The 25,736-nt window shown below is 33.9% G+C and overlaps 2 protein-coding genes and 2 long non-coding RNA genes across 8 annotated transcripts in view; 2 read left to right on the top strand and 2 right to left on the bottom strand.

Annotated features, from left to right (window-relative positions):
* Positions 1-456: 456 nt before the first annotated feature.
* Positions 457-2,312, top strand: LOC145738799 (uncharacterized). The gene is made up of 3 exons (XR_014180865.1): positions 457-1,709; positions 1,768-2,071; positions 2,120-2,312. It is a non-coding gene; the product is annotated as an uncharacterized LOC145738799 (long non-coding RNA).
* Positions 2,313-2,716: 404 nt separating this feature from the next.
* Positions 2,717-3,364, bottom strand: LOC145738800 (uncharacterized). 2 transcript variants are annotated; one of them, XR_014180867.1, is made up of 3 exons: positions 3,197-3,364; positions 2,916-3,134; positions 2,717-2,853 (listed from the first exon to the last, which is right to left on the bottom strand). It is a non-coding gene; the product is annotated as an uncharacterized LOC145738800 (long non-coding RNA). The 2 variants fall into 2 exon arrangements; XR_014180866.1 differs by having other exon boundaries at positions 3,193-3,360.
* A 3,705-nt stretch (positions 3,365-7,069) lies between these two features.
* On the top strand, positions 7,070-10,500 carry LOC145739216 (uncharacterized). Its single transcript, XM_081994651.1, is given in 7 exon segments — positions 7,070-7,226; positions 7,281-7,421; positions 7,480-7,666; positions 8,074-8,139; positions 8,142-8,238; positions 8,298-8,574; positions 8,635-10,500. Coding segments are annotated over 6 exon segments (855 nt in total). The 5' UTR covers positions 7,070-7,226; positions 7,281-7,286; the 3' UTR covers positions 8,728-10,500.
* A 2,894-nt stretch (positions 10,501-13,394) lies between these two features.
* LOC145739215 (furin-like protease 1) overlaps positions 13,395-25,736 on the bottom strand; it is a 62,417-nt gene continuing 50,075 nt past the window's right edge. For all 4 annotated transcript variants that reach the window (XM_081994646.1, XM_081994650.1, XM_081994647.1 and 1 more), the window contains 5 exons: positions 23,966-24,501; positions 23,549-23,841; positions 19,919-20,073; positions 19,781-19,862; positions 13,395-14,008 (listed from right to left, as the gene is read on the bottom strand). In XM_081994646.1, coding sequence (XP_081850772.1) covers positions 13,575-14,008; positions 19,781-19,862; positions 19,919-20,073; positions 23,549-23,841; positions 23,966-24,501 — 1,500 coding nt within the window. In that variant the 3' untranslated portion in view covers positions 13,395-13,574. The remainder of the gene's footprint in view (positions 14,009-19,780; positions 19,863-19,918; positions 20,074-23,548; positions 23,842-23,965; positions 24,502-25,736) is intronic.

Raw genomic sequence — 25,736 nt, 5'->3', positions numbered from 1 at the left:
AACTGTGATAAAACTATTTCCGGTTATTCAATAAAGCTAAAACTCGGTTTTGCAGTAGCTAATAATCCACTTCATGGTTCTAAGCTGTTAAAAATGCATTTGGAAAAAAATACCGCAAAAAATTGCAAGGGTATATGTGGTATAACCTTCCTACTTTTTTGATCATGAAATTCAACTTTTTCCATAATGCATTTTAACTCTCTAGGATCATAAGGTGGTTCATTAGCTACTGAAAAACCGAGTTTCAGCTTTATTGAATAACCGGAAATATTTTTATCATAGTTTTTATTATCAATACAGAAATCTTGACACATGGTGAATGCCTGGTAAAATGGTTGCCCGCCCCACTTGCCAATTAAACAGAACACTGCAATTTTGAGCGTTGCAGTAACATCAGCCGCCAATAGATGGGTGTAGACTATTTACAGGAAACTTTAATTTAGCTGTAACTGCTGCGAGGGGACAACCACACGCGACCTAAATCTCATCCGACTCAAAATGGCTGCCGGAGTGTGACGTCAGTCGCTACAGAAGGAAACTGTAAATTGATCTGTTTGTCGACAATATTGCAGCAAAAAAAAACTGTAAACTATTACAGTTTTCTTCTATTATTATTCCACTCTAACTTGATAATGATTGGAAGTTCATTCACTCGTTCATTCATAATCTGATTCGAAAATAATGAATGGAGGTGAAGCTCATTGATAGAATGGGGCTTGCAAGTATGCAATAATATTTGAACCTATTTCGCCTTGGTTTTGTCACAGTCACAGACTTTTGGCAATGTATGTGGAATATGTGTAATGTGAAATATGCATGTGCTGTGCATTTGGTGTGATTAGTGCGTTAATTAAATAATAACAGAATACTTCCAATTGTGGTTTGGCTCATTCTAACTCATAGAATTTCATTTCTTCATCCATGAGAGTTGAAAACATATTGTAGAAAATTCTCCAGAGACATTATAGTCTTTCTTACCAACCTACACCAGATCAATGTAATAATTTCAACTTGATTTTTCTCTTTATATTCAAGCATTTGCCCTTGATTTATATGGCTTTATTTTCATTACTCATATATCTTTCATAAAATCATTATATTAGACTATGAAGGCTTTCACGGCCGGTCAAAACTGAAATATGAAAGTTATCCGGGCTTATAAGCCGCCAATGGACCACGGGTTATAAGCAAGCCCGGATAACTTTCATATTTCAATCATTATATTTTTTATCTGATTCTCTCATTTGAGAATGTCTGTAAAAAAGTGGTTTCCAATTATTATGTTATTTATTATTTAGTATGCATTATTGACAAAGACAAAATTATATATTATAAGTAGGTATTTATAAGGTCATGGATTTATAAAACTACTGACAAAACAATAATTTTTAAAATAAACTTTTTTTATTATTCCTATTTCTTACCCTATAAAGTAAACAGGAAAGTTCAACCATTCATTAATTTTTATTCTAGTGGTTTTAAAAATCAGCTTAAATTTTTTGTATCCTATGTATAATATTATAATGTAATATAGTTTTATTAACATTTGCAAGCAGGTGATAAATTATTAGTGCAGAATATACATATGTATATACCTATAATAATAATAGGTAACTTGTTAAACACAGACTAACATCACTATTACAAAACCAGTCTTACAGTTTATCATTTTAGCTAGTGGGGATAAATCTACAAAATGTCCTAAGAAAGTAAGTCGCACCATAACCTCAAATCAGTATCCCTTCAATAGATAAATTTGTTTTGCAGCTCATTCCAGCTAGTTTTTCAAGCAAACGTGGTTTCTAGTTGTTGATACAAACCATCAATCATCTTCAGGCCTGGAAGTAAAACTTGAACACATTTGAAGTGTTGATAAGTGAAAAATCATGGAACACAGACCATAGTTGAACCAAGTTGAATTAGCACATAAAACCACCTCCTATATTGTTCTTTTTTTTTCAGTAGAGTGACATGTTTTCATAAATGGGTAGATATCACTGTTCAAACTTTGTTGGACTTGCCACATCCACAACCTACATCAGAATTTGGACTTTCTAAACAGGTGAATTAGGTAGGTACTTTTAGTATCATAAGTAAACTATAATAACTATTCAAATAGATTTGTAGGAGAATCACAGTTACAGTAGTGGACAAAACCTGTCAGAACATTCAAAAATTGGGTTGGTTAATCTCGTGGAATCATCACTTTCAAAATTATCTGGTTTAGTGACTTTTGTGTTGTGTTTTCTTTTGTTCATGTGTTTAAGTTCAACCAACATAACTGTTTTGTTTGTTGTACCTATGTTGTATGTAAATAAAGGGATTTTTTGGAATCACTGATCAGATTATTTTTCCTAGATTTACAAGTTAAGGTATCTTAGATGTCTTAAACATATGATGTGATGATGTCTCTTGAACAAGTATTACAATAAATCTTCCTATAACAGGAATAAAAATGGGGCCCTAAGTAAGAGTGGGACCTTAAGCAGACAGCTTACATTTATTAGTGAATGATTTTAGCCAAACTTGAAGATGGCTTAATCAGTTAGTGTTATGAGTCACTAGGTGCTGTTAGCTGTTATGCTAAGTTAGGATTTTATCTCTGAGCTTTCTAGAACTTTTTACCACTGTTTGTTTTTTGCCATCTGTTCAAAGCTCTTCACCAAACTGTATGTAGGGACTCTGCAAGTTGAAGTGTGAATCAATAAATACAAACTTTCAGTGTAAAAATCGTTTTTATTTGCAATAATTGGTTGTGGGGAAAAGTGGGTACAACTAAAAGTTAAGCACATTTTGTCCTTTCTTAATCAAACCACAGACCACTAGTTGACTAGTCCATTATTGTTTACAAGCCTGAGAAAATAGAAGGAGTGCAAGACAGCTGGATTTAATAATAGTTTATGTTTTATATCTACCCATTTTTGAAGACTCCTCATTGTACTGAAAAAAATCCATGTGGGAGGTGATTTTTTATCCACTTTGACTATGGTCTGTGTTCCATGATTTTTCACTTATATACACTTCAAATGTGTTCAAGTTTTACCTGCGGGCCTGAAGATGATTCATTGGTGGTTTTTATCAACAACTAGAAACCACGTTTGTTTGAAAAACGTAACCATTCAACCTGGAATGAGCTGCAAAACAAATTTACCTATTGAAGGGATACTGATTTGAGGTTATGGTGCAACTTACTTACGACATTTTGTAGATTTATTCCCACTAGCTTCTAATAAAGTATCTTTATCGGCTTTCCGTTTCATTTTCTTTGCTTTATGTATGTAATAGTTAAAATGTATGTAAAAATTAACTCGATTAACAAGTTTGGCAAAGAGATAAAATGACATTTCTTTGTTATGATTGTAAAATGTTGGCAGCGCGGAAATTTGTTTACGGGCCATAGTTACCGTGCGGCGGGACATTCAAATTTTCGGATTTTTAGAGGCGTTTTGCGACGACTAAACCCACAGTACTGAAAAAATTACAGGTTGATAGCCGAAGTTGCACTCTACAACTTTTATTAAGGAAGTTTTATAATTAAATGAACCGTACAGGCGCAAAAAAATCAAAACCGTTTTCCCACGTTAATCTCCTAATAATATACAACATACATATCAATAAAAAATAAACTTATTGTTTTATTTAACTTCTATCTACGTTAGGTTAGGTTAGGTTAGGTTAGTTTAGTTTAGGTTAGGTTAGGTTAGCTTAGGTTAGGTTAGGTTAGGTTAGGTTAGGTTAGGTTAGGTTAGGTTAGGTTAGGTTAGGTTAGGTTTTAAAATCGATGATATTACGAAATAACTATAAATTGGCATGTCTATAAATATAATACATTTTTCTACTTTATATTTGAATTAAAAATGCATGATTATTTATTGTTTGTTGTTTGTAATAAAATTTTGTAAGAATTATGATCAAAAAGTTTTTTTTTGCTCTTAAGTGATTCCCTCTCATAACAAAAAAGGTAGGTACTTTATTCTGTAAACAATTGTGGGTATAAAACTACTTAGTAAATACAGGGTGTCCCGCGAGGTAAGGGACAAAATTTTACTATGAGTTCTTTAGGTAAATTCGAGTCGAAAATTAGTTTTAATAGTGTTATTGTGCCAAAAACTACAATAATGCCGGAAAATAATTTTATTTAAGAAAAAAATTTTTATATTACTGTGAAAATAACTGTTTACAATAATTGCTCAAAGTGTCCACCTTCACATTGTAAGCATAGTCTAGCTCTTTTAATGATGTGGCTGATAGCTTTCCCAATAACACAGGATTATACTTAAATAAATAAAATTAAATTTAAAAAAATCATATCTTGGTAAGGAAGCATTGGCGGACCCATGTTCATAGGACATTTTCGACTAGAATTTACCTAAAGAACTCGTAGTAAAATTTTGTCCCTTACCTCGCGGAACACCCTCTGTATATATCACATGAACACCCTCACTACCTTTTTCAGCAAGCAAAATTACTTGTGACCAAAAAAAACACATCAACTTAGATATCGAGGGGGAAGTTTAAAACTATATAGTGGATAAAATTTTTAAATGGCATCCCTAGCTTGTAGCACATTATTTTAAAACCCTTAAAAACCCCGATTCATCACCGTTTAAAAAACTGAAATCGGTTAATCCGTTCTCGAAATAGGGTCAAGATGACACAATTTTTACTAAAACACAAAATCAACAAACTTTGTTAGTTTTTTCAATTTTGATTTTCAAATTTGTTAAACAGTAACGAATCGGGGTTTTTAAGACCTTTAAAATAATGTGCTACAAGCTAAAAGTGCCATTTAAAAATTTCAAGTGGGGGCAACCGGGGGCAAAACCTAAAATATCATGCCCACTGATTTTAAATATCCCTTCGATAACTAAATTGACGTGTGTTTTTTGGTAAAAACTAATTTTCTTTGCTGAAAAAATTATTTTCAGGGCGTTACACCATTCTGATCTGTGTCGGTTCAAGAACTTCTGTGGAAGCCTTTATAAAATATTGATTTTACCCGAGAGTCCGCCACTACTAGGTCATGGCCAAACGTAATATAATAGTAAATGGTAGTAAATTAATAGTAAAACGTGTCTCTGAGATCGCGTATAGTAAATTTAGTTTATCACTTAAGTTGAAGATGGCGCCCCCATTGCGTAGGTCCCCTGTTGGCCAAGCGCCATCTCCCCGACTAAACGTGTACTTCGAAAATTTTTATGTATATCGATCGCGCTTGGATGTTTGCGACGATGCCACTTTGTCAACTATGTACCTATAACTTGAGAGTGCAAATGATATACTCAAGAAAATGCACTAACATTTTTAAAAAATTTAGACTTAACCCGAACAGCCCAATACCAATATCTACTATATTGCTCGTAACTAACCTAACCTATAACTTATAAAATCATTTTATTTAATTACTTAGTTAGATACTTCAATAACCGTCATTTGCACCGTCTTACTTTAAGCTAAGCTTAAGTTAAGTGTGGTTCAGAGTGTGACTTTTTTCACCTAAACTGTCACAGTCTGACCCACACTTAACTTAAGCTCGGCTTACAATACGGCGATGCAAATGGGGGTAAGTATCGTTCGGATTCTTGAGAATAAATAACCCATTAATGTTTGTTAATCGATCATTTCAGAAAGTAAATATATACATTGCATATTATCAAATAAATAAAATGAAAATAGAACTTTGAAACATAACTTATGTTACCAAATAATCATAGTAAAGTTGCTAACCAAGTTAGCCTCTCCCATGATCCTTATTGGTTTTAAGTCCCTGCATGTGAATACGTCAATAATATTCAAAGAATGGCTTATTTAAGTCAATATAGTTATTAATAATATTAATAGTTATTGTCAATATAAGTCTAAATATAAGATTAATACTAGATTAATTACACATTATTACAAAAATAACCATCACAAAGACTTTTTATTATTACAATTGGCAACGTTGCATCAAACGAACAGTAGGTTCGATGAGATTTATGCCCAATGCACAGTAGGCTGCTTGAGATTTAGGCTCGTAGCTACCGTCTCGCTGCGAGGAGTTGCGAGCAGATGGCGCGACACGCGGTACTATGCGTGTGGCACCCTCTTTCTACAACTCCTGGAAACAGCTGGATCTAATTTAAGGTTTCCTGTAAGTAGAGTACACCCATCTATTAGCGACCGGCCCTACTATAACGTGCAAAATTGCAGTGTTCTGTTTAATTGACACGTAGTGCTGACACTAATTTAATTGAAAGTAATTTGTTTTCAGTGCATTTACCATGTGTCAAGATTTCTGTATTGATAAAAAAATTCAATAAAGCTGAAACTCGGTTTTGCAGTAGCTAATAAACCGCTTTATGATTCTAAGCAGTTAAAAATGCATTTGAAAAAAAAAAATAATTTACCGCAAAAAAATTGCAAGGGTTAACCTTCCTACTTTTTTGATCATAAAATTCAACTTTTCCCAAAATGATCACTTAAAACTTTCACAAAATTTCGTTAAAAATAGTTCCAGTATTTACATATATTTTAGTTGAATCAGAATAATCTCCAAATTCCAACCAAATCAAGTCACTTAACTTAGTTATCCAACAATTTGCAAGGGAGTTTTGTTACTTATCTTTATTATTTTTTAGTAGTTTTATTACCAAATTTAACCAACCACTTTATCAGCAGTTGAAATGCATTTTGAAAAAAGTTGAATTTTATGGTCAAAAAAGCAGAAAGTTATACCCTTGCAATTTTTGGAGTAAAAACGGTTTATTTTCAAAATGCATTTTTAACTGCTTAGAATCATAAAGTAGTTTATTAGTTACTGCAAAATCGGGTTTCAGCTTTATTCAATAACCCGGAATAGTTTTATTATCAATCCATAAATCTTGACAAATGGTGAAGGCTCTTAAAACAAATTTCCTTCAATTAAATTAAGGGCTGCGCTGCGTGGCAATTAAACAGAACACTGTAATTTTGCATGTTATAGTAAGGCCGGTCGCTAATAGATGGTGTACTCTACTTACAGGAAACCTTAAATTAGATCCAGCTGCTTCCAGGAGTTGCGGACAGAGGGCACCACACGCATAGTACCGCGTGTGGCGCCATCTGCTCGCAACTCCTCGAAGCAGTTACAGCTAAATTAAAGGGGACAACCACACGCAACCTAAATCTCATCCGACTCAAAATGGCTGCCGGAGTGTGACGTCAGTCGTTACAGTTTTCTTCTATCATTATTCCACTCTAACTTGGTAATGAATGGAAGTTCATTCACTGGTTCATTCATAATCTTATTTCTTAAACAGGCTGTGATGCGGAAAGCGAGGACCTTAGGAGTAATGAGAGCCGTGGAAGAAAATCCCCACGGAATGGCTTTACTTCGAAAATACTACGCCTTAGCGCTTGTTCCTGCGGACAGGATGGAAGAAGCTTTTGAATTTTTACAGGTATGCATAAAAAATTGTACTTTTTTATTCAAGAAGACTCTATTTCTATTATTTTTAGGATGAACAACTGCGTGAGGCATTTCAAGATCTACGAACTTATATAAGACGGCAATGGATGGACCGAGTTACACCACACCATTTCAGCGTGTTTCGGGAGCGCCACAGAACCAATAATGTCATGGAAGCCTACCACAGAAGACTGAATGGAAGACTAGTTAGACATCCGGGTATTTGGGATTTGATGGGTAAGAGCATTTTGGTTTTAATTAGGTATTTTTTTAAGCAGGGTTCCAAAAAATATGCTATATTTATTGGTTTGGTTTTAAGTTGAAACTGAAGGAAAGGTGGGCATGTACTTAAAATTTACTTGAAGCTAATATTAATTATCATGGTAGAATTTTTGCTGTTTTTTACTGTTTCTCTGGAATAGAGATGCCCTGATTGTAGAACCGCGGAGATAAATATTGATGTGGGTTTGTGTTTCCTCTGGTTAAGCCATCGGTATGTCAAATTGCTAAGTGAAAATTTAAATTTACCCACCTACCTAACAAATTTGACCGTCTGTGCTTACTTACTACAATTATTCTGTAAATTTATCATTAGTCTTTAGAACCTCTGCTAGCACTTTTTTCAAATCTTAATTTTATTTTAGAAACACTTATCGACTTTCAAAATATTGCGATACTGGAACTGCAACAACTGGAACAGCAGGGAAGAGTCTAAGGGTAGCTAAGCGAAACGAAGTATTTGACAGGCGATTGACACAGGCATGGGACAAGTTGGCTGATGGTAGATTTAATTTACAAGACTTCTTCAGGTTTGTTGTGTGCTGATCTTCCTGTGAACGATAACTTTAATCCCTTTTTGTTCTTGTAGGCAAGCTGTTCATTTTATGGAGAACTTTGATGTCCAACTACAAGAATGGAACCAAGACGTACCACCTGAAGAAGAAGAAGAATTTCCCATAAACTTCCCAAATCTTTTTGATCCTCCTTTTCCCCAACAACACATCCCAAACCCTCCTTTACCACCACTTCCATCTCGTTCACCCTCTCTTCTTCCTGACTTTAATATTTCCAATCCAGTTCATCCAACCCTCCCTCTTAATCTAAACTGTGAAAATGAACCCTTTTTTTTAATATTGAAGAAAACCGTAAGTATAACTTGAAATTTATATATTATAATTGTAGAGTAAACAATAATATTTGTAAAGCATGGGAACCTGATCTTCCCACAACACAACACCAGGAAGAAACCAGTTTTTATGTTAATTTGTATATTTTTATTTGTATATTTTTATTGTTAAGATTAGCATAATGGAACGTAAATTGATCTTAATATTTGCAAAGCATTGCATTAGCAAATTTGATACGGTTCATATGTTGTATGAGTTCATTCGCTACTGCAAAACCGGGTTTCAGCTTTGTTGAATAATTAGGAATAGTTTTATCACAGTTTTTATTATCAATACAGAAATCTTTACACATGGTGAATGCATTGAAAGAATGGTTGCCCGCACAATACTTGCCAATTAAACAGAACCCTGCAATGTCGAGCGTTGTAGTAAAATCAGCCGCCAATAGATGATGTGTGTATACTATTTACAGGAAACTTTAATTTAGTGGTAACTGCTTCGAGGTATTGCGAGCAGAGGGCGACACACGCGGTATAATGCGTGTGGCGCCCTCTGTCCGCAACTCCTGGATCTAATTTAAGGTTTCCTGTAAGTAGTGTACACCCATCTATTAGCGATCGGCCGTACTATAACGTGCAAAATTACAGTGTTCTGTTTAATTGACACGTAGGGCAGGCCTTAATTTAATTGAAAGAAATTTGTTTTCAGTGCCTTCACCATGTGTCAAGATTTTTGTATTAATAATAAAACTATTCCGGGTTATTGAATAAAACTGAAACTCGATTTTGCAGTAACTAATAAACTACTTTATGTACTTTATGATTCTAAACAGTTAAAATGCATTTTGAAAAAAAAAACGCTTTTACTCCAAAAAATTGCAAAGGTAAACATTCTGCTTTTTTGACCATAAAATTCAACTTTTTCCAAAATGCATTTTAACTGCTGATAAAGTGGTTGATTAGCTACTGCAATACCGAGTTCTCGCTTTGTTGAATAACCGTCAGAAAAATCTTGACACATAAAATTTGGTAATAAAACTACTAAAAAATAATAAAGTTAATAGTTAATAAAACTCGGTTTTGCAGTAGCTAATGAACCACTTTATGATCCTAAGCAGATAAAATGCATTTTGGAAAAAGCTTAATTTTATGATCAAAAAAGTAAGAAGGTTCCCTTGCAATTTTTTGGGGTGAAAATTTTCCTTTTTCCAAAATGCATTTTTAACTGCTTAGAATCCTTTGCTAGAAAGTTAGAAAAAAATCTGTTCAAAGTTTTCGTCAACTTATTTTATTATATATTTTAACAACTTATTTATAAGCGAGATTCTATTGGTTTCTTGTGCTGTGAATAGAAGTAAAGAAAGTAAAGTTGGATAAAATCACTTTTTTTGTTAGCATACCTTCACCACAATCAGTTAGTTAATTAACCATTAATCAATCAATTTTCACTGTTTTTTTAACTGTTAATTCGTGGTTGGAATTCAGCTGTAAGCCGGAACACAAAATTTCAGTTAAATCTTGTCTTCATATTTTTTGTTGAATCTTGGAAATATTGTATAAATATGTAGCTTCAGGGAGACCACCAAAACCAGCAATATTTTTAAAGTGATCTATGAAAAAAAAAGTTTGGGAATTTCTGCACTAGCAGATACAATTTTTCCAAATTGTTGGAAAACTAAGTTAAGTGACTTGATTGGGTTGGAAATTCTCTAAATGGTCCGATTCAACTAAAATATATGTAAGTACTGGAACTATTTTTAACGAAATTTTGTTAAAGTTTTAAGTGGATTCAAACATTAAGTAGGTATAAGATGTTAAATTGCTTAATGGCCTTAACATTATGTTCTTTTGTTCGTAAGTTTTCAATGTTGGAAGTTGGGACTAATATGAAATTGATGTCTAAGGTAAAATTCAGGAGGGAAATAAAGAGCAAATATACCAGTCACTGATTTATTTATATGAGTTTCCAAGCCGAGTCGTCAGACCAGCAACTAAACGCCTTCTTCTGAGATATTGTAAGATTCTACAAGTAAAAAAAAAAATACCAAAAGGAGGAAATAAAACAGTCGTCTCCACAATATAATAAATAGCAGCTTTCATGAGTCACTGCCACACTCACCTAGCTTCAGAGCTCAGATCGATAATTGGTGCACTGGCTGTCTTTCTATAAAAGGTGATTGATCCAGGTTCAGGATGTTTGTACATATCCGTAATTACCTAACCTTACATGTTATTCCAAAAAATCATCATTGTAGCTTTCACCTTGTCGCAAAACGAAGACTTGTCCTTCACATTTGGAATATACCCAGTACAATGTAAAAACGATATAAGTTCTCACCTTATTTTTATGTTCTCAGATACCCCACGTAAACCTTCCTGCCCATATATATGTTGCCCGTAAATTCTAAATTAAATTGGTGACCGCCTTCTGAATATTACCTCAGCATGGTGATGCCTGACCAAATTAATGACACCATTAATTCCTCACTACATAAATTCTCCTCTTCCCCCTATCTTTATTATTGGTTGGCAAAATTTGATAAATTATTAACACTTACCAATCTTACCATATTGTCACGAATAACATAAGTTGCACCATGTTCCGGTACCTAGTCTGGCCCCGGTCTCCCCCAGTGCACTGCCGAATCAGCGAGACCGGCAAATTGGGGTCATGAGACGAGTATTTAATCGGCGTCTCAAGCCATCGACGACCACCGAACTCTGGGGTCATCCCCAGAGGGAGGTCACGAGCGACAGTCCGAACTTCCTAGTGCCCGGACGGCTCGTTACCCTGTTGCAGTACCTAAAGTAAGTCCTTTGGGCGTGTCGGACATAGGGGCACCCTGCTCGTATCGAGCGGGTACCGCTTGGCGGCACTTCAGAAGGCCTTACGCCCATACCCCCACACCCACGCATCTACACACCCCCTCTTGGACAGTGTTCAATACTAAGAGTTATGCAGCGCCGAATAAAGAAGTCATGCTTGTACTACGTTTGTTGTTTCTGTTCCTGCGCTACCCCCTAAACGTGACATGGTGGAGGCGCCTCGTTTGATCTCGGACTACTGATCTTCATATCAGTAGTCACACCCCAGCTCTACCCCTGACGCTACGACCCTCCCAAAAAATGAAGATGTTGAAGATTTTGAAGGACCAGTTTACAGACTCGCATTTGCCCGAATCGAGTAGGGTAAAGTAAAGAGCGACCTGGAGGACGCCCTAAAGCAACAGAGTCTATGCAGTGCAGATGAGCACAATAATAAGTATAATTTATATTAATTTAGTAAAGGTAAAATTTAACTGAGTAATTGGGTATAGTAGAAATAAGTATATAATTTGCATAGTTGCAGTTTAGTAATAACATTGTCTCAATTTTCTAAGCCAGTGACCTAGGTTCCTTGCTGAGACAGCAAAATAGTGCAAGTATCGTGTGTTTATTTAAAACTAGGTCAAGTGCAAGTACTTGATATAGGATTCTTTGTTTATTAATTTAAAAAATATATATATATTGTTTATTTCAGTGGCCACCGGACGACCTTGTTGCGTCTATCAACGCATTGCCATATCATTTAAGGAAGTAAAGCAGCAAGTCTTGGAGAAGCTGACATCTTCAGATGGGTCCCGCCACGACGGTTCTACTTACACCCGTGTGCACCCAGAGTCTTTTAATAAGTCGAGCTGAAGAAGCATCTCCAAATGTGCTCACGTTAATTAAGAAGAAGTATACATGTCCAATGATAGGTGTGCTAAAGGAGCACGCAAAAGGACACAGTAGGAAGAAGTGAAGCTAAGCGATGAAGTTTGCCGCTTAGAGAATACAGTGCCAAGAGACGGCACTACGAGATGAAGCCTAGGTGAAGCGTTTCCACTTAGATGATGGTGCCCAAAGGAGTATACAATACAATGTGCAGTTGACGTAAATTTTGGCCAAAATGGAGAGCAAGAAGATAGACGCAACACAAGGTTGAAAGGTGACCCAAGGAAAGAATTAATTTTTTTGTGGCTGAAAACATTATCTAGGAATCTAGAAGTAGTTTTAAGAGAAAAGTGTTTATATTTTTGGAATAAAGTTTTTCCCATACCCTCTCTAGCAAATAAGCAACATCGGTTAATTTTAAGATTCATATGGAAAAAGGAAAGACGAGAAATTTATTTTGTAATATAGAATTTTAGTGTTCGGGGCGAACACTTGTTGGAAGGGGGAGATGTCACGAATAACATAAGTTGCACCATGTTCCGGTACCTAGTCTGGCCCCGGTCTCCCCCAGTGCACTGCCGAATCAGCGAGACCGGCAAATTGGGGTCATGAGACGAGTATTTAATCGGCGTCTCAAGCCATCGACGACCACCGAACTCTGGGGTCATCCCCAGAGGGAGGTCACGAGCGACAGTCCGAACTTCCTAGTGCCCGGACGGCTCGTTACCCTGTTGCAGTACCTAAAGTAAGTCCTTTGGGCGTGTCGGACATAGGGGCACCCTGCTCGTATCGAGCGGGTACCGCTTGGCGGCACTTCAGAAGGCCTTACGCCCATACCCCCACACCCACGCATCTACACACCCCCTCTTGGACAGTGTTCAATACTAAGAGTTATGCAGCGCCGAATAAAGAAGTCATGCTTGTACTACGTTTGTTGTTTCTGTTCCTGCGCTACCCCCTAAACGTGACAATATTAAATAAGCCGGTTGAATTGGTAACGTCTATTGGCCGTCTATATCCTGCCTAAGACTAGATAAAAACAATTTTTAATTTGTTTAATTAGAGCGTTAACTCTCAATTATGTAGCCGAAACTCGGAGTAATGAATTTAGCACATTTGGAATTTAATTGAAAAGGGATTACATAAATTAAAATAATTTATTTACATTATTGGTTAAAATACGTATTAATACTTACAATACTAAAAATATGTAGTGTTCGCAGTAATAATCTTTACTATCCCCGTTCACGCATTGAATTAAAATTTAAAAATCACAGAATCAAATTCTCCTAATAAAAAACTGGCTTCAAAAAGGTAAATCTCTCAGCCAGAGTAACCGAATTCTGGTATCTTTTCATCATCAGTTCCTACCATATTATAACCACGATGACGGCGTTTTGCGTACTGCACAATGCACAACACTACCCCACTCAAAATTAATACTAAAACAATCACATATGTAATAGAATACACTCTATAATACCACTTTTCGGACAACACTGTATTCATAATATGCGATGAATAACAGTAATTCTCCGAACTTGATGGGCTGTATAACTCCGCATCGGAAAAACACTCGGTACATTGATAATCCATGAAACTGTAGCATCTCTTACAACTATAATGGCACTTTAAACATTTGGCACTTTGTGGCATATCTTCAGCATTCGGGTTCAAGTCATTTCTGCTATTGTAGTATGTTGGAGGACAGCTTTGCAGACAGGTACCATTATACCATACTAAATCTTGAAGACATTCTAGAAAAAAATGAATCTTTAAAGTTACACTGTATTTACATAGAAAGAATGCAAAACATCTATATGTTAGTAGGGAATTACTATCTCTAAAATATGTTGGTTGATTAATATACACTATATGTACACCTCAATTTCTAAGTAGCGGCAGCTTAATAGTTGCTCAAAAAATCTGACAACAATTTCAACACAACAGGTCATGCAAATATTTCAAAACATAATGAAAACTTACCTAAACATTTCGCCGCTTGAACTCAATATCCATGTTTCGCCACTTTCTAAATCCCATTTACTTCCTTCACCAAAGGGAATCCAAAAAGCAATCACGTGTGATTTTGCCACATTTTTTATTGTGTGTTGTAAATTTTACAAACCGTAGTAGGGCTTACAATATTGCATAAATAACAACGATCAGCCCGGACCGTTTTACACAAGATTTGACTGGAATTTTATTTACAGAAAAGAAACATATAAAACACGCAGCAAGGCAAAACGATCCGCGACTGGTTTTTTTTGGCCATTAATTTATAGTGTACATCAATATATGTCACAATACTCAAAAACAATATGGCCGAGACGATCACACAATCAAATTCACACTTTTTGAGCCAGTTGTTACGTCTAAGAAATATAATCTTCCTTTTAGTTATAATTTAATAGGAATAATAAGATATGATGATATTTTAAATGAGTTTCATTACAGAAACTATTTGGTTTGCATTTCGTTTAAGGAGTGTTTAGAAAAGTCTGACTGGCATTACTTTTATTTTCATGTTAGGGCACTATTTCAACAATTTATTAGTAATGCAAAAGGCTTAATATGGGAAATCTTATAACAAGCAAAAGACATTTCCAACTGAATAAGTGCTTTACAATTAACCAACCACTTTTACTAAGACCAGTTTACGCATTGAAAAATCCAATTACTGGACTAGTATAAAATTATTTTCATTATTTTTGTGATGATAATATTTAAATATTCCTTTACTACTGTACTAGTTTTTCCTAATTATCAAAGACTGCTACTACTACACTATTAACATTAAGATTGTGTCAAAGATTGTCAACATCTACAGGAAGTGATTTGTACAAGGTCTCACTAATAGCGCAACATGGACAGTACAGAAAGTGTCAAACAAATGCTAAAATTGTCATAATGTTTATAGAGTGCCCATTTAGGCAAAAAAAAAAACTTTTTAAATCTTCTCGAACTAATTTGCAGTCTGCAGGTCATTGAGGAAGTTTTCTTCTAACTTTCAATGGTCGTAAGTGCTCTCAAAAGCAATTTTCTAGTTTGAGCTAACTCATTTTTTCAAAACGTTTAGAAAAGTTTTTTTCAAAGGCTCTTAAAACTTCAAGTCTTTGGAGAAGTAGTAAATTCGTTTTTTCCAATTTTTGAAGATTCTTTTATAGGTTCTGAGTATATCAGAGTCGCTTAGGTAAGTTTTGAAGCTTTCTGAGCTTATTATTTAACTTTAAAATGATTTTTAAGCACTTCAAGGCCTTACAGATTAGTATTCAAACCTTAGACAATCTTCAACTAATACACTTTCTGCAGATCCTTACAGAAGTTTAATTAGAAAGCTTGAAGAATCACGAAGTTTTCCTTCTCCATAGAGTTTTAAGAACATAAACATTTTAAAGACCGTTGTTAAATTTTAAACCTGACTAGACATACAATTTGTAACCCTTTAAGACTACAAACAGTTGTTCTAGACAATTTACTACTTGCAGAATATCACTGACTGTTTAAAACATCAAACATTTTCGCTTAATACCATAATAAAAACATATGAATGTATTGGTACAATAGCCAGAAACAAAAAAGATTATGCCAGTCCGCCGGAGCAAAAGTGACAGTTAAATTGGTTTAACCAATTGTCAAATAACGTCACATCCAAACCGGCAAATGTCACTTATAAAGTTTTGTATCATATTTATAAAAATATTTGTTTGAAGTGGTTTTAAACCAAAGTGTTTATTAACGAAATTTAAGCTTATATTTGATTGTAATTAAGATGGGAATAAAAAATATCATAAAAAGTACAAGGTTTCCTAAAGCTAAGATTCCTTATAGCAAAACTTCCCACAACTCCTTGCGCATTAACTTCGTGCAACACTCCTCTAACAGTCGTATGCACTGTGAATGTTCAATCAATCAATTCAAAGTCGGAAAAAAATAGTATAATAAAAACTGCATATATGTAAGAGATTGCCTTGTACGGTAGGAGAAAGCACTAGTTTGTCCTGTTGTCACTTACAGCATAATAATATCCATATGAAAAATATGGAAGATTTAAAAAATTGCTTAATAAAACAAGCTGATACAGTGAGTTTTAATGAAATAATCGGCAGTAAGAGAATGCTTGCCTTTAAATTATGGAATAATTTTGATAAATAATCTCAATAAAAATAAAATAATAACTACTAACTTAAAACATGTCAAAAGTCAACATAAAAATAGAGATTATTAATTACATCCAAAAATAACGCTCGTCGCTCATAGGTGCTGCCCACAAAATAATCATTTTAATTATAATCAAGAAACGTAAAGTTTCCTAACAACGTGAGCAAGTTTCATTTTTGGTTCAAATTTGAAAAATGATTATATTTTTGCAGTAATTTTTTCTATTCGAAATAATAAAAATTGATTTTTTAATTTGTCGGATAGGCCCATTGAAACCTAAACTGACAATAACCATGAAAATCATCTAGTCCTACATACAATTTGATACTTACTGCGTCTTAAAGAGTGACGTACTTAACAAAATTAAGATGTACATTTTATTTTATATACATAGTATGCGTTTTCATTCCTTAGTAGCTGATGAGTCGCAATTTTACAGTTTTAGGTATGACATATTGTTACGATAAGAAGAAATGAGTAAGTTGCAAATGAATATGCTAGTGTAAAGTTTGCTAATTGCATTTCAAAATATTTAGAAGGTTGTTTATATTAAGACAGTTTTACGTTAAAAAGAGTAGGCTTACTGCTCAATAAATTCTTTGATAGTAAAAGAAGAACTGAAAGTCAACCAAAACTGTATTAAATTACAGTAATCTAAATTTTCTACTGTACGATGAAGCCAAAGTTGTTCAAAAAAGTTTTGTTATGTAGATTTTCAGACGCTAATCATTGATTAATTCACGACAGTCACGCTTTGAATGACGATAGTGTTGTAAGTCCTAAACTAATATCAAAGTCAAAACACGTATTGTTAATCAATCTGTACAATCGGGAGATAGAGTGATGTGTATCCTCTAACGGTTGTTTATATACCCGAAGATAAACACTTATAGAAATTGTTTTTAATTTCAGTGAGAGTTTTTCTAGATAGTAAATATAATCATGTAACTCCAATATGAGCTATTATAACAAAATTAGAAACTTTTATTTCAAAAGTCCTAATAAACTTCATTAGATAGGGGTATTAAATTACTAGAATTTTCGAAAAATGTACCCACTTTTGATCTGTTAAAATAAAAGGAAGATTATATTTCCATTACACTATAACATTCAACACCTAATTAAGTAATAGTCCTAATTTTGATTTATATATTTTGATTTAAATAAAAACATTTGAACTCGTACGATATGGATTTCGCAACTTATTGCGTTGCGCAAAGCAACAAATCATAACCATAGAGGGTTAAATTATTTATGATTGTTATAAAAATGACTAGAAACGTTCGTTATTTCAACGGGAATAATTTTGTAAAGAGTATTATCATTTTAAAAGTGCCCAAAACTAGTTCAAATACTATTCATACTTAGGAGTACAGTATAAAGTAAATGGTAAATATAACGCTAAAAAGATATACATTCGCTATATCCTAAAATAATGGTTAACATATACGTTCAGGAACTACCAATAATATAAACAATGAATCGAGAAATTAGTAAAGCCAAATCTTTCAGAAGGAAATAATTAGTGAACAAGAATTTTCATGTTACAGTGAAAATTTGGTATAACTGTTGTCCCCCAAAAGAAGTCGATTTATTAATTAATTGAACATTGCATTAACGTTAAATAAACGACCTTTAAATATTTATATACAAGAAATAATCACAGTAAAATATTAACTTACAAGATATCTCCTTACCATATTTAAAAACTAAGAAATCTCGATTTATTACCTTAAAACGATTGAACCTAAATGGTGGTTTAGGTAATTGCACTTTTTTTTCGAAAAGTACAAACAATATTGCTGATAAATATAAAAATTTTGACTACAGGACCAAATTTTAATGCATAAAAGGACATATTCTCTAATTTGGCACTGTCTTTCGTGAATAATTGAATAAATCGTTGCCCCCGAATATGACTTGTTAACTGTCACAAATCACCCGTTACCAGAACTCAATAACAATCACCAAAACTCTGAATGGAAAAATAACATAACAAATGTTTAATAAAAATGTGCTACCCCTCCAAACAATTCAACCAGCGTCTAAATATCAATGGAAGACTATACGATTGCTTACAAAAAATTAGGTAAGTACAACTATATAAGCAATAATGTTAATGTCCGCATCAGCGGCGACGTGGCCAATTCCCTCTTACCGAAGCAACGATATGGCAACAACGCATAATGAGGCACATTACGAGGGATGTATATTATGTTTATCAAGACACTCGCTCAATAATTAACCTATATAATGAGGGTGACTGCTACTGAAAATGGCACAGCACTAAATTCATACAGTAGTCTTATTGTATAAAAAGTGATTTTTTTAGGATGGCAGTGAAGTATAAAATACAGTGAATCACCTAGTATAGAAACCTGAGTAGGATGTAAAGTTAATGAAATGAAGTACTAAATATCTTCATTTAGCTAACATAATCCTCAATCAAAATTCCACACTCAATGTTACACTGTAAACTTCGATTGACCAACTTCAATTATTTACCCTACTCAGACTATACGCACAACGACGGTATTTTCCGACGCCATAATATTCGGTATCTCTTTAATGGAAACAAAAACCGTTTTAAGTAACTAACTATCCTTCTTCAGGTACAGTATTGAAAAAATTATTTGCTTTTTATGAGCAGCACTAGAACGTTAAACTGTAAATTAGTACAGTAGGTAAACTGAAAAACCAAAATTTGAGTAGACATGAAATCAGTAAAGTGTAGGTTAACCCAACAGGTATTCGGTTAACACCTGATAAAAAATCACAGATTCATATAAATTTCCCAGGAAATAATATCAATTCGAATTGGGGTTATCAGTCAACGTTTTTTAAGTACGTACTCCATAAAAATGAGCAAGAAAAAAAAAGAACATAAAGAATAAAATAAGTTAATGGCTGCTTCAGCTTATTTCTACAGATATTTTACAGTACTGTACAGAAAAATTTACAGCTACAAGACGAGTGTTTCTAGCTTTATGAGGATGACAGTTGAACGACTTCGAACAAATCTACAAACACTCGTAAATTAAAAAAAAAAATTGTTTAAAGTCCTAATTGCTGATTCGCCACTGTACCCAAACTGTCAGTTCTAGAACCTACCAGTAGAGCTATTCGACAATCGCTTATGTGAAAATTGTTGTCAGAATTTTGTTTTGGTGCAAGTATTCGATCACGATGTTCTGAAGCAAAGCTGTGATGATTCGAGTGACTTCTAATAGCAAGTAAGGATAATTTATCACTAACGAATAAATGTCGTAGCATTAAAATTAGTTCACTAATGGGTATTAGTAACACAGAAAGAATATCGTTATTTATAGGTGAACGCAAGTACGATACCAAAACAAAACATAACAAACCTAAACAAAAATTTCCGCTAGCGCTTTTGCAGGACGACGTGCTCTTCTCGTGCTCGTCTACTTCTAAAGTATCTTTGCGATTCTATAAAAAAAAAACCGTTTACTACACTTACTAAGAGAACGTAAGAAATAACTCACCTCAGCACCACCTCTCCAGCTAGTAGAAGTATCAATGGAATTATCACTTACGTCTTTGTAAATATCAGACCGACCATCTGCCCCAGCTTGTTTTAAATCGTAGACAGGCGAGGTAGCTGTACCGTATAATGTCAAATCCCACTGTCTTAATTCAGCTAAAACATAGCAATATAATATATTAGTAAAGTCATAATAATTGAGTAAACTAGACATTGTAGTTTAATAACAATGAACAAGTTGAAGGCTGAAGGTAGCCATTTGTCAATAAATGTATACACGTTTTTGATAGTGTAATAAAACTAACAGCACATATAGGCAAGTTTTAACCAAAAAATAGCGCCAGTGCAGAGGACCAAGTAAAGTAAGCAAATGGGATTTAAGTTAATATATTATTTGTGGAAGTTTGAATAAGCACATGAATGTGTTTGGATACAAAACCAGACATTTGACACATAAGTAGTGTTAAATAAACTTAACAATATATAGTTATTTTTGTATCTAAATAAGTCTGAAACGTTTGGCTTTGCAACTATCTGTACAGCAAAGGATTCAATGAGTAACGAAGAAGTATTTTAATAAAAAAATAGTGAGACTAGATCAAGACTAAGCAAGAGAAATTTTCGTATTTTCGGACTTCGTTTTGTTATTTTCTTTTCAAGGAAGCTTGGAACAGTAATAAAAAATTAAACATCTGTTATGCAAAAAAACTGCGTGAACAAACACTGAAGTGCTGCATTAATAATATGAAAAACAGTTTAAACATAAATTGAAATTTTGAGGGGTAATTACCAACTACTTTTAGTCATTCGCTTGAACACCTCTTTGGTAGATGTTAAAATATAACTTAACCTGAAAAGTTCCTGTAGTATAATATTGCATTCTTATTAGCAGTTGCAACTGGGACTGACTGGCAAACCTCTATTGCTATTGATTTCCAGTGCTCCTTGAACAAGAGGTAATAAAAAATTCTCTTTCAGTCATTTTGGAAAACCTAAATCTTTTCTTTTAAGGATTTTCGAAATCTCTAATATTTTTTTGGTATTCGCAAAGGGTAAATCATATATGGGCTTCCTCATATAATTATTAATACCATGTTTCTCCTAAGTTTCAAAAAACTCCCAAGGAATGATTATTAATATGACCCTATGTTAATACATTTGACGGCTATAAAACTACGTTCCTAGCAGTATTTATATACAAATAATAAATGTCTAGTTTTGTATTTATACGCTCATATTATACTTGATTTTTATGAACTTGATTTTAAGAACGTCAACTTGAATGCAGACACGTTTGCAACGATTACATGCTAAATTCAGCTTTCAAATTTGCCATTGTTAATAAATTACTGTGTAAAGGAAATAATAAAAAAATGCAAACAAATCTAAAATTTAGGTAATCAAATTGATGCTGCAAAATTTTATTCAAACTCAACCTTAGTTCATGTTTTAAATAGTTTACATAATGTTTTGATGTCCCACTAGTTTTTTTCGTACTCAAAAAGCATTGTTGTGTAAATGCTTTAATTTTGTAATTGGGCGTTTTTGATTTTTTTCTTATTAATGAAAAAAGATTATCACAAAAAAAAATCTTTTTTATTAAAATTTTGCTTTATTTATTCATCCCTTCCCCAAGTCTCAATTCAGTTTAATTTTTGGTTTTTCAAAACTTGGTTTATGTTTTTATTATTTTTAATAATATGTAAGGTTTTACTTTTTAATTTCTGAGTATTTCAGGTACTGCATTTTACTGCAAGTTTCTAAACTATACCACTTAGATTTCTATTATTCTAGCCACCTTTGAGGGATGAGTGAGAGTTGTGAGTGTAATAGTGGTTCAGCTGGCTTTAACTAAATAATTGACAATACGTTTTACATGAAAAAGTGCAACCACCAGTCAAGACTACTTAACTGAACTGCTATTGTAAATCTGAACCTTAAACGTTATATAACACTCTGAATAAAAAGTTGAGTAATTCAAGAGCTCTATCCATTTTCAGGCAAAAAATGTAGGATACTAAAATAAAGCTAAAACATAAACAATTACCCTACTTTTCGTCTTCAATAATAGATTGTTTGGTTAAGAAAACCACTGATTTTTACATCAATTCGCCCACGTTACGCCTGGCTGCTTGGTTTTAATAAAAAAAATTACTCGGTTATACGGTTGCGCATCAATGCTGAACGTCAATATTTACGTTTACGTGAACCAATTAGGTCTATGTTGACGATTGGTCTTAAATGTCTATTGAACTTTCAAAATATTTACGTCTGTATTTATATTTGACCTGTCTAGGAACGCCACTGTTGCAATTTAAAGTAAAAACCATTATCAAAAGGTTACAATTTATTAGGTAGTTGACCTTCCTTGAATGTTACAGAATGGAACAATTTATATTTAAAAAATATTTTTACCACCTGCTAAAATTTCGTAGTTCATCTTGTAGCAGTATAGTTTCAGTTCATTAAATTTTAACTTCATTTCGCCCTAGAAAGTTAAAAATCACATACAAACTTAATAAAACTGTTGAAACTTTTCTTCTCTAGTGAAACGATTTACATTATGTAATAACTTTTGTGCATTTAAAAATCAGAACAAGACGAGTTCCTAAACCCAACGCCTGTGCTGAAAGCTTTCAATTCCCATTTATCAAATTATCTAGTCCGTACCCGTTACGCAAATTTCTTGGAGAAATAATACGTATGAAATAAAAGTTGGCAGCATCAAAATTGATTCATGCGTTAATACTATATTTTTAAAAAAATGGTCGATTGGTGATTTAAACACTTTTGTACTATAAAAATGCAATCACTACAGCAACTCTGTTGCAAGAACTACATAATCGAGGGAGAATTTGTATTAAAATAACGGCAAGACAATGGTGAAGCGAAAAAAAAACTTGCGACTCTATCTACGGAAATTTACCCTTAGTATCTTTGCCGGACGGTTTCTCTGTACTTTTTGGAAGAAAAATTTTTAGATTTTGACTGTTGAAGTTTATGTCCCGGCTTTTTTCCTTTAATTTCTGGCCCTTCTTGAAGTTTTTTTTGTCTAGCGACTCTCTAGCTGGGATCATAACGGGATACGTGATAGTAACGTTTTTGACAAATTTTAAGTAGTGTTTAACCATTTTTTCGTGACTTAACTTTATTTTACTGTTTGAAACTGCATAAAAATATGGTGAAAAATCGCTTGTGGTAGTACTGGGTTCAGTACTAAGCTGTTTATTTTTTGAAGTTCCTGTTGGAAATGTACTGTTTTGTACGTTAGTAGGTAAAGAATCCTTTTCTTTAGCAGAACCTAATTTGGGTTTAGATTTTGAAAGAACTTTTGGTGGTTTAGTACTGAGAATTTGTTGTCTTTGGTTTTTCAATTTTTGCAGTAGTTTTTGTTTGGATTTGTTCTTTTTGAATCCTCGGTTGGGTTTGTTTTTGTTCGGTTTGACGGGTTCATTAGTAATGGATGAAAGGGATAAAAATTCTTTACTTCCATACAATATTAGGGACCAGTTCTGTAAAGTAGCCCGTCCTAAAAATTTTAAATTGTTAGTATTGTCAAGCACAGGCACGCTTATTTATATTCGTTTTGTTAACTCTACACAATTGTGGAAAGATTAAAAACAAAACTTACCCATTATGCGAGCGTCATTATGAATTTCAAGTTTCCAAATGCCGAAAGGAGTTTCTCCCCATGAATGTACAGACATAAAGGGCCAATAATTGAAGCCAGTCCTAGAATTGTCGTGCGCCCGCCGAGCGAGAAGCGTAACTTTTGTACCCATAGGGGAAGTCAAATAAATTTCTAAATCTCCTCTTCGTTGAGATAATATCGTCAACTTGGCCTGGACGTGTTCCAAGATCTGAACCCCTGCACATTCTGTCACTTCCAGTGGAATAGCCACCGAACTTTTTGGCGGAATCGACCTGAAAATCGTTTAGTTTCACTTCTCTACTAGAATAACAATCATTGTTTGCCTAATTTTCGTCGCCGATTTCCGGAAAATACTAGAATATGCGGACGGAAATGAAAATTTCTTTTTATACATACTTGATAGGGTCGGGAGCTGATATCTCGCACTTGTGTTGTTCAGGCACAGTAACCCAATTCCTGGCAAGCAAAACCATAGCGTAGGCATCCATCAATCCATATCCAAAACTATGCGAAACGTTTCTGCCCACACCGTTCACTTGCCAATCGTTAGCACTTAAGTGCTGAGGTCTAGCTGTTCGCACTACGATATGTTGCATATCTCTCCATGTTAGATTTGGATTCGCTTCTAGCGCTAAAGCGCAAATTCCCGCTGCTAAAGGAGCGCTTGCGCTTGTACCGGTATGGCTGCTAGTGCACGCATGCCTTAAGTCAGTGGTGACCACTTGCTTTTCGGTTGCGGCCCCACTGCTATAGGTGGACGCAAGGGTAGAACTACATGCTTCACTATACCAAGGTACATTTCCATGTTCTGTGGCACTTGATATGGACAAACTATATATTGAGTTTGTATATCCATCACAATTACAATTATCTTGGTCTCGGCCACCGTTTCCTGATGCCCAGACGAAGATTGAACCTTTACCGCTACGGCCCTGTAAAATGATGAAGTTATTTATTGGTACAGTATTTAAATGTCCCAAAATCAACTGGGTTAATCAATATACAGGACCAAAAAAAGTTTTAACTAAAAGTAATTGGACATTTTCACAATTTCAATTTTAAAATTTCATAATCATCCTGAATACTGTACATATGTAGTCTTTTTTACAGCTTCAACTGACCATATAAGTAAATTTCCTGAATTTTTACCGCTATTAGTTGTTACTTAGAGTAGATTTTAGGTTAGGGAAACGTACTGTTCTAAAATAGAGATTAGTATGTGAAATAAGTACTTATACTTATATCTTTTTTGACATCATAAAATTAAGTACATAATACAGAATATTTAAACGATACTAGTGTAAACACAAGTTTACTCACACAATAAATCATACCCAAGAAAAATGTAAAACAATAAACAGGGTGATTCATTATAAAACAAACAAAACATGTAAGAATGTTTTATGCGGATGTAATGTAAAACTGGAAAGTGTTTATTGGGTAATTCCGCAAAAAGGGTGAAGCAGAAAAGAACACGAATGATATCCCGGCGACCGTGTTTCTGCTTTTTGGCTGCATCAGGCATGTAGCTACATCTGTATGAAAAGTTGGTCTTAGCGTCACCTGTGCTGAAGCGAGATGTGGTCCACAATATGTGTTTGTGATACCGTTTTAGTCCTTTCTTTTCCAGATTACACCCGTATATCATACACTATGTGTATGTCAGTTGATACATGCCTGATAAAGCGAAAATTCTTGTTCCTTTCTGCTTCGCCTTTTTTGCGGAATCATTCAATAAACTCTTTCCTATTAAAAAAAAAACAAAGATTGATCTGATCCTCGGTAGCTACTTATATAGTTAATTTAAATTAAATGTGAAGTTTATTAAAGGTGGTGCAAAATAACTACCCTTTACACATAATATTGGTATACATAACTCTTCAGAAAAGTTATGTTCTGATTTGCCATTTACGATTTTTTACCTTTAATTACATTAAAAAAACTTCTCCAAGAAACTTCAGCGAGAAAATCATGTGACCCACTTATCCCTCGTTGAATAACGTATGAACGAACAAATTTAATTTGCCCGAGTTTCTATTTTTGAAATGTGGATATAGTACCTTTCAAATTAATTTTTATCATTAAGAAGCTATAGTGAACATAACACAAGTCAAGCATATTATCTGCTTTTGTTTAGTTTCTAATTCTGTTGATACAACACCTTATA

Source organism: Ips typographus, linkage group LG16 (assembly GCF_016097725.1).
Source record: "Ips typographus isolate SLU linkage group LG16, UJ_Ityp_2.0, whole genome shotgun sequence".
Lineage (NCBI taxonomy): Eukaryota > Metazoa > Arthropoda > Insecta > Coleoptera > Curculionidae > Ips > Ips typographus.
Note: the sequence above shows the minus strand (reverse complement) of the source record. Positions and strands in the feature narration are given on the sequence as shown.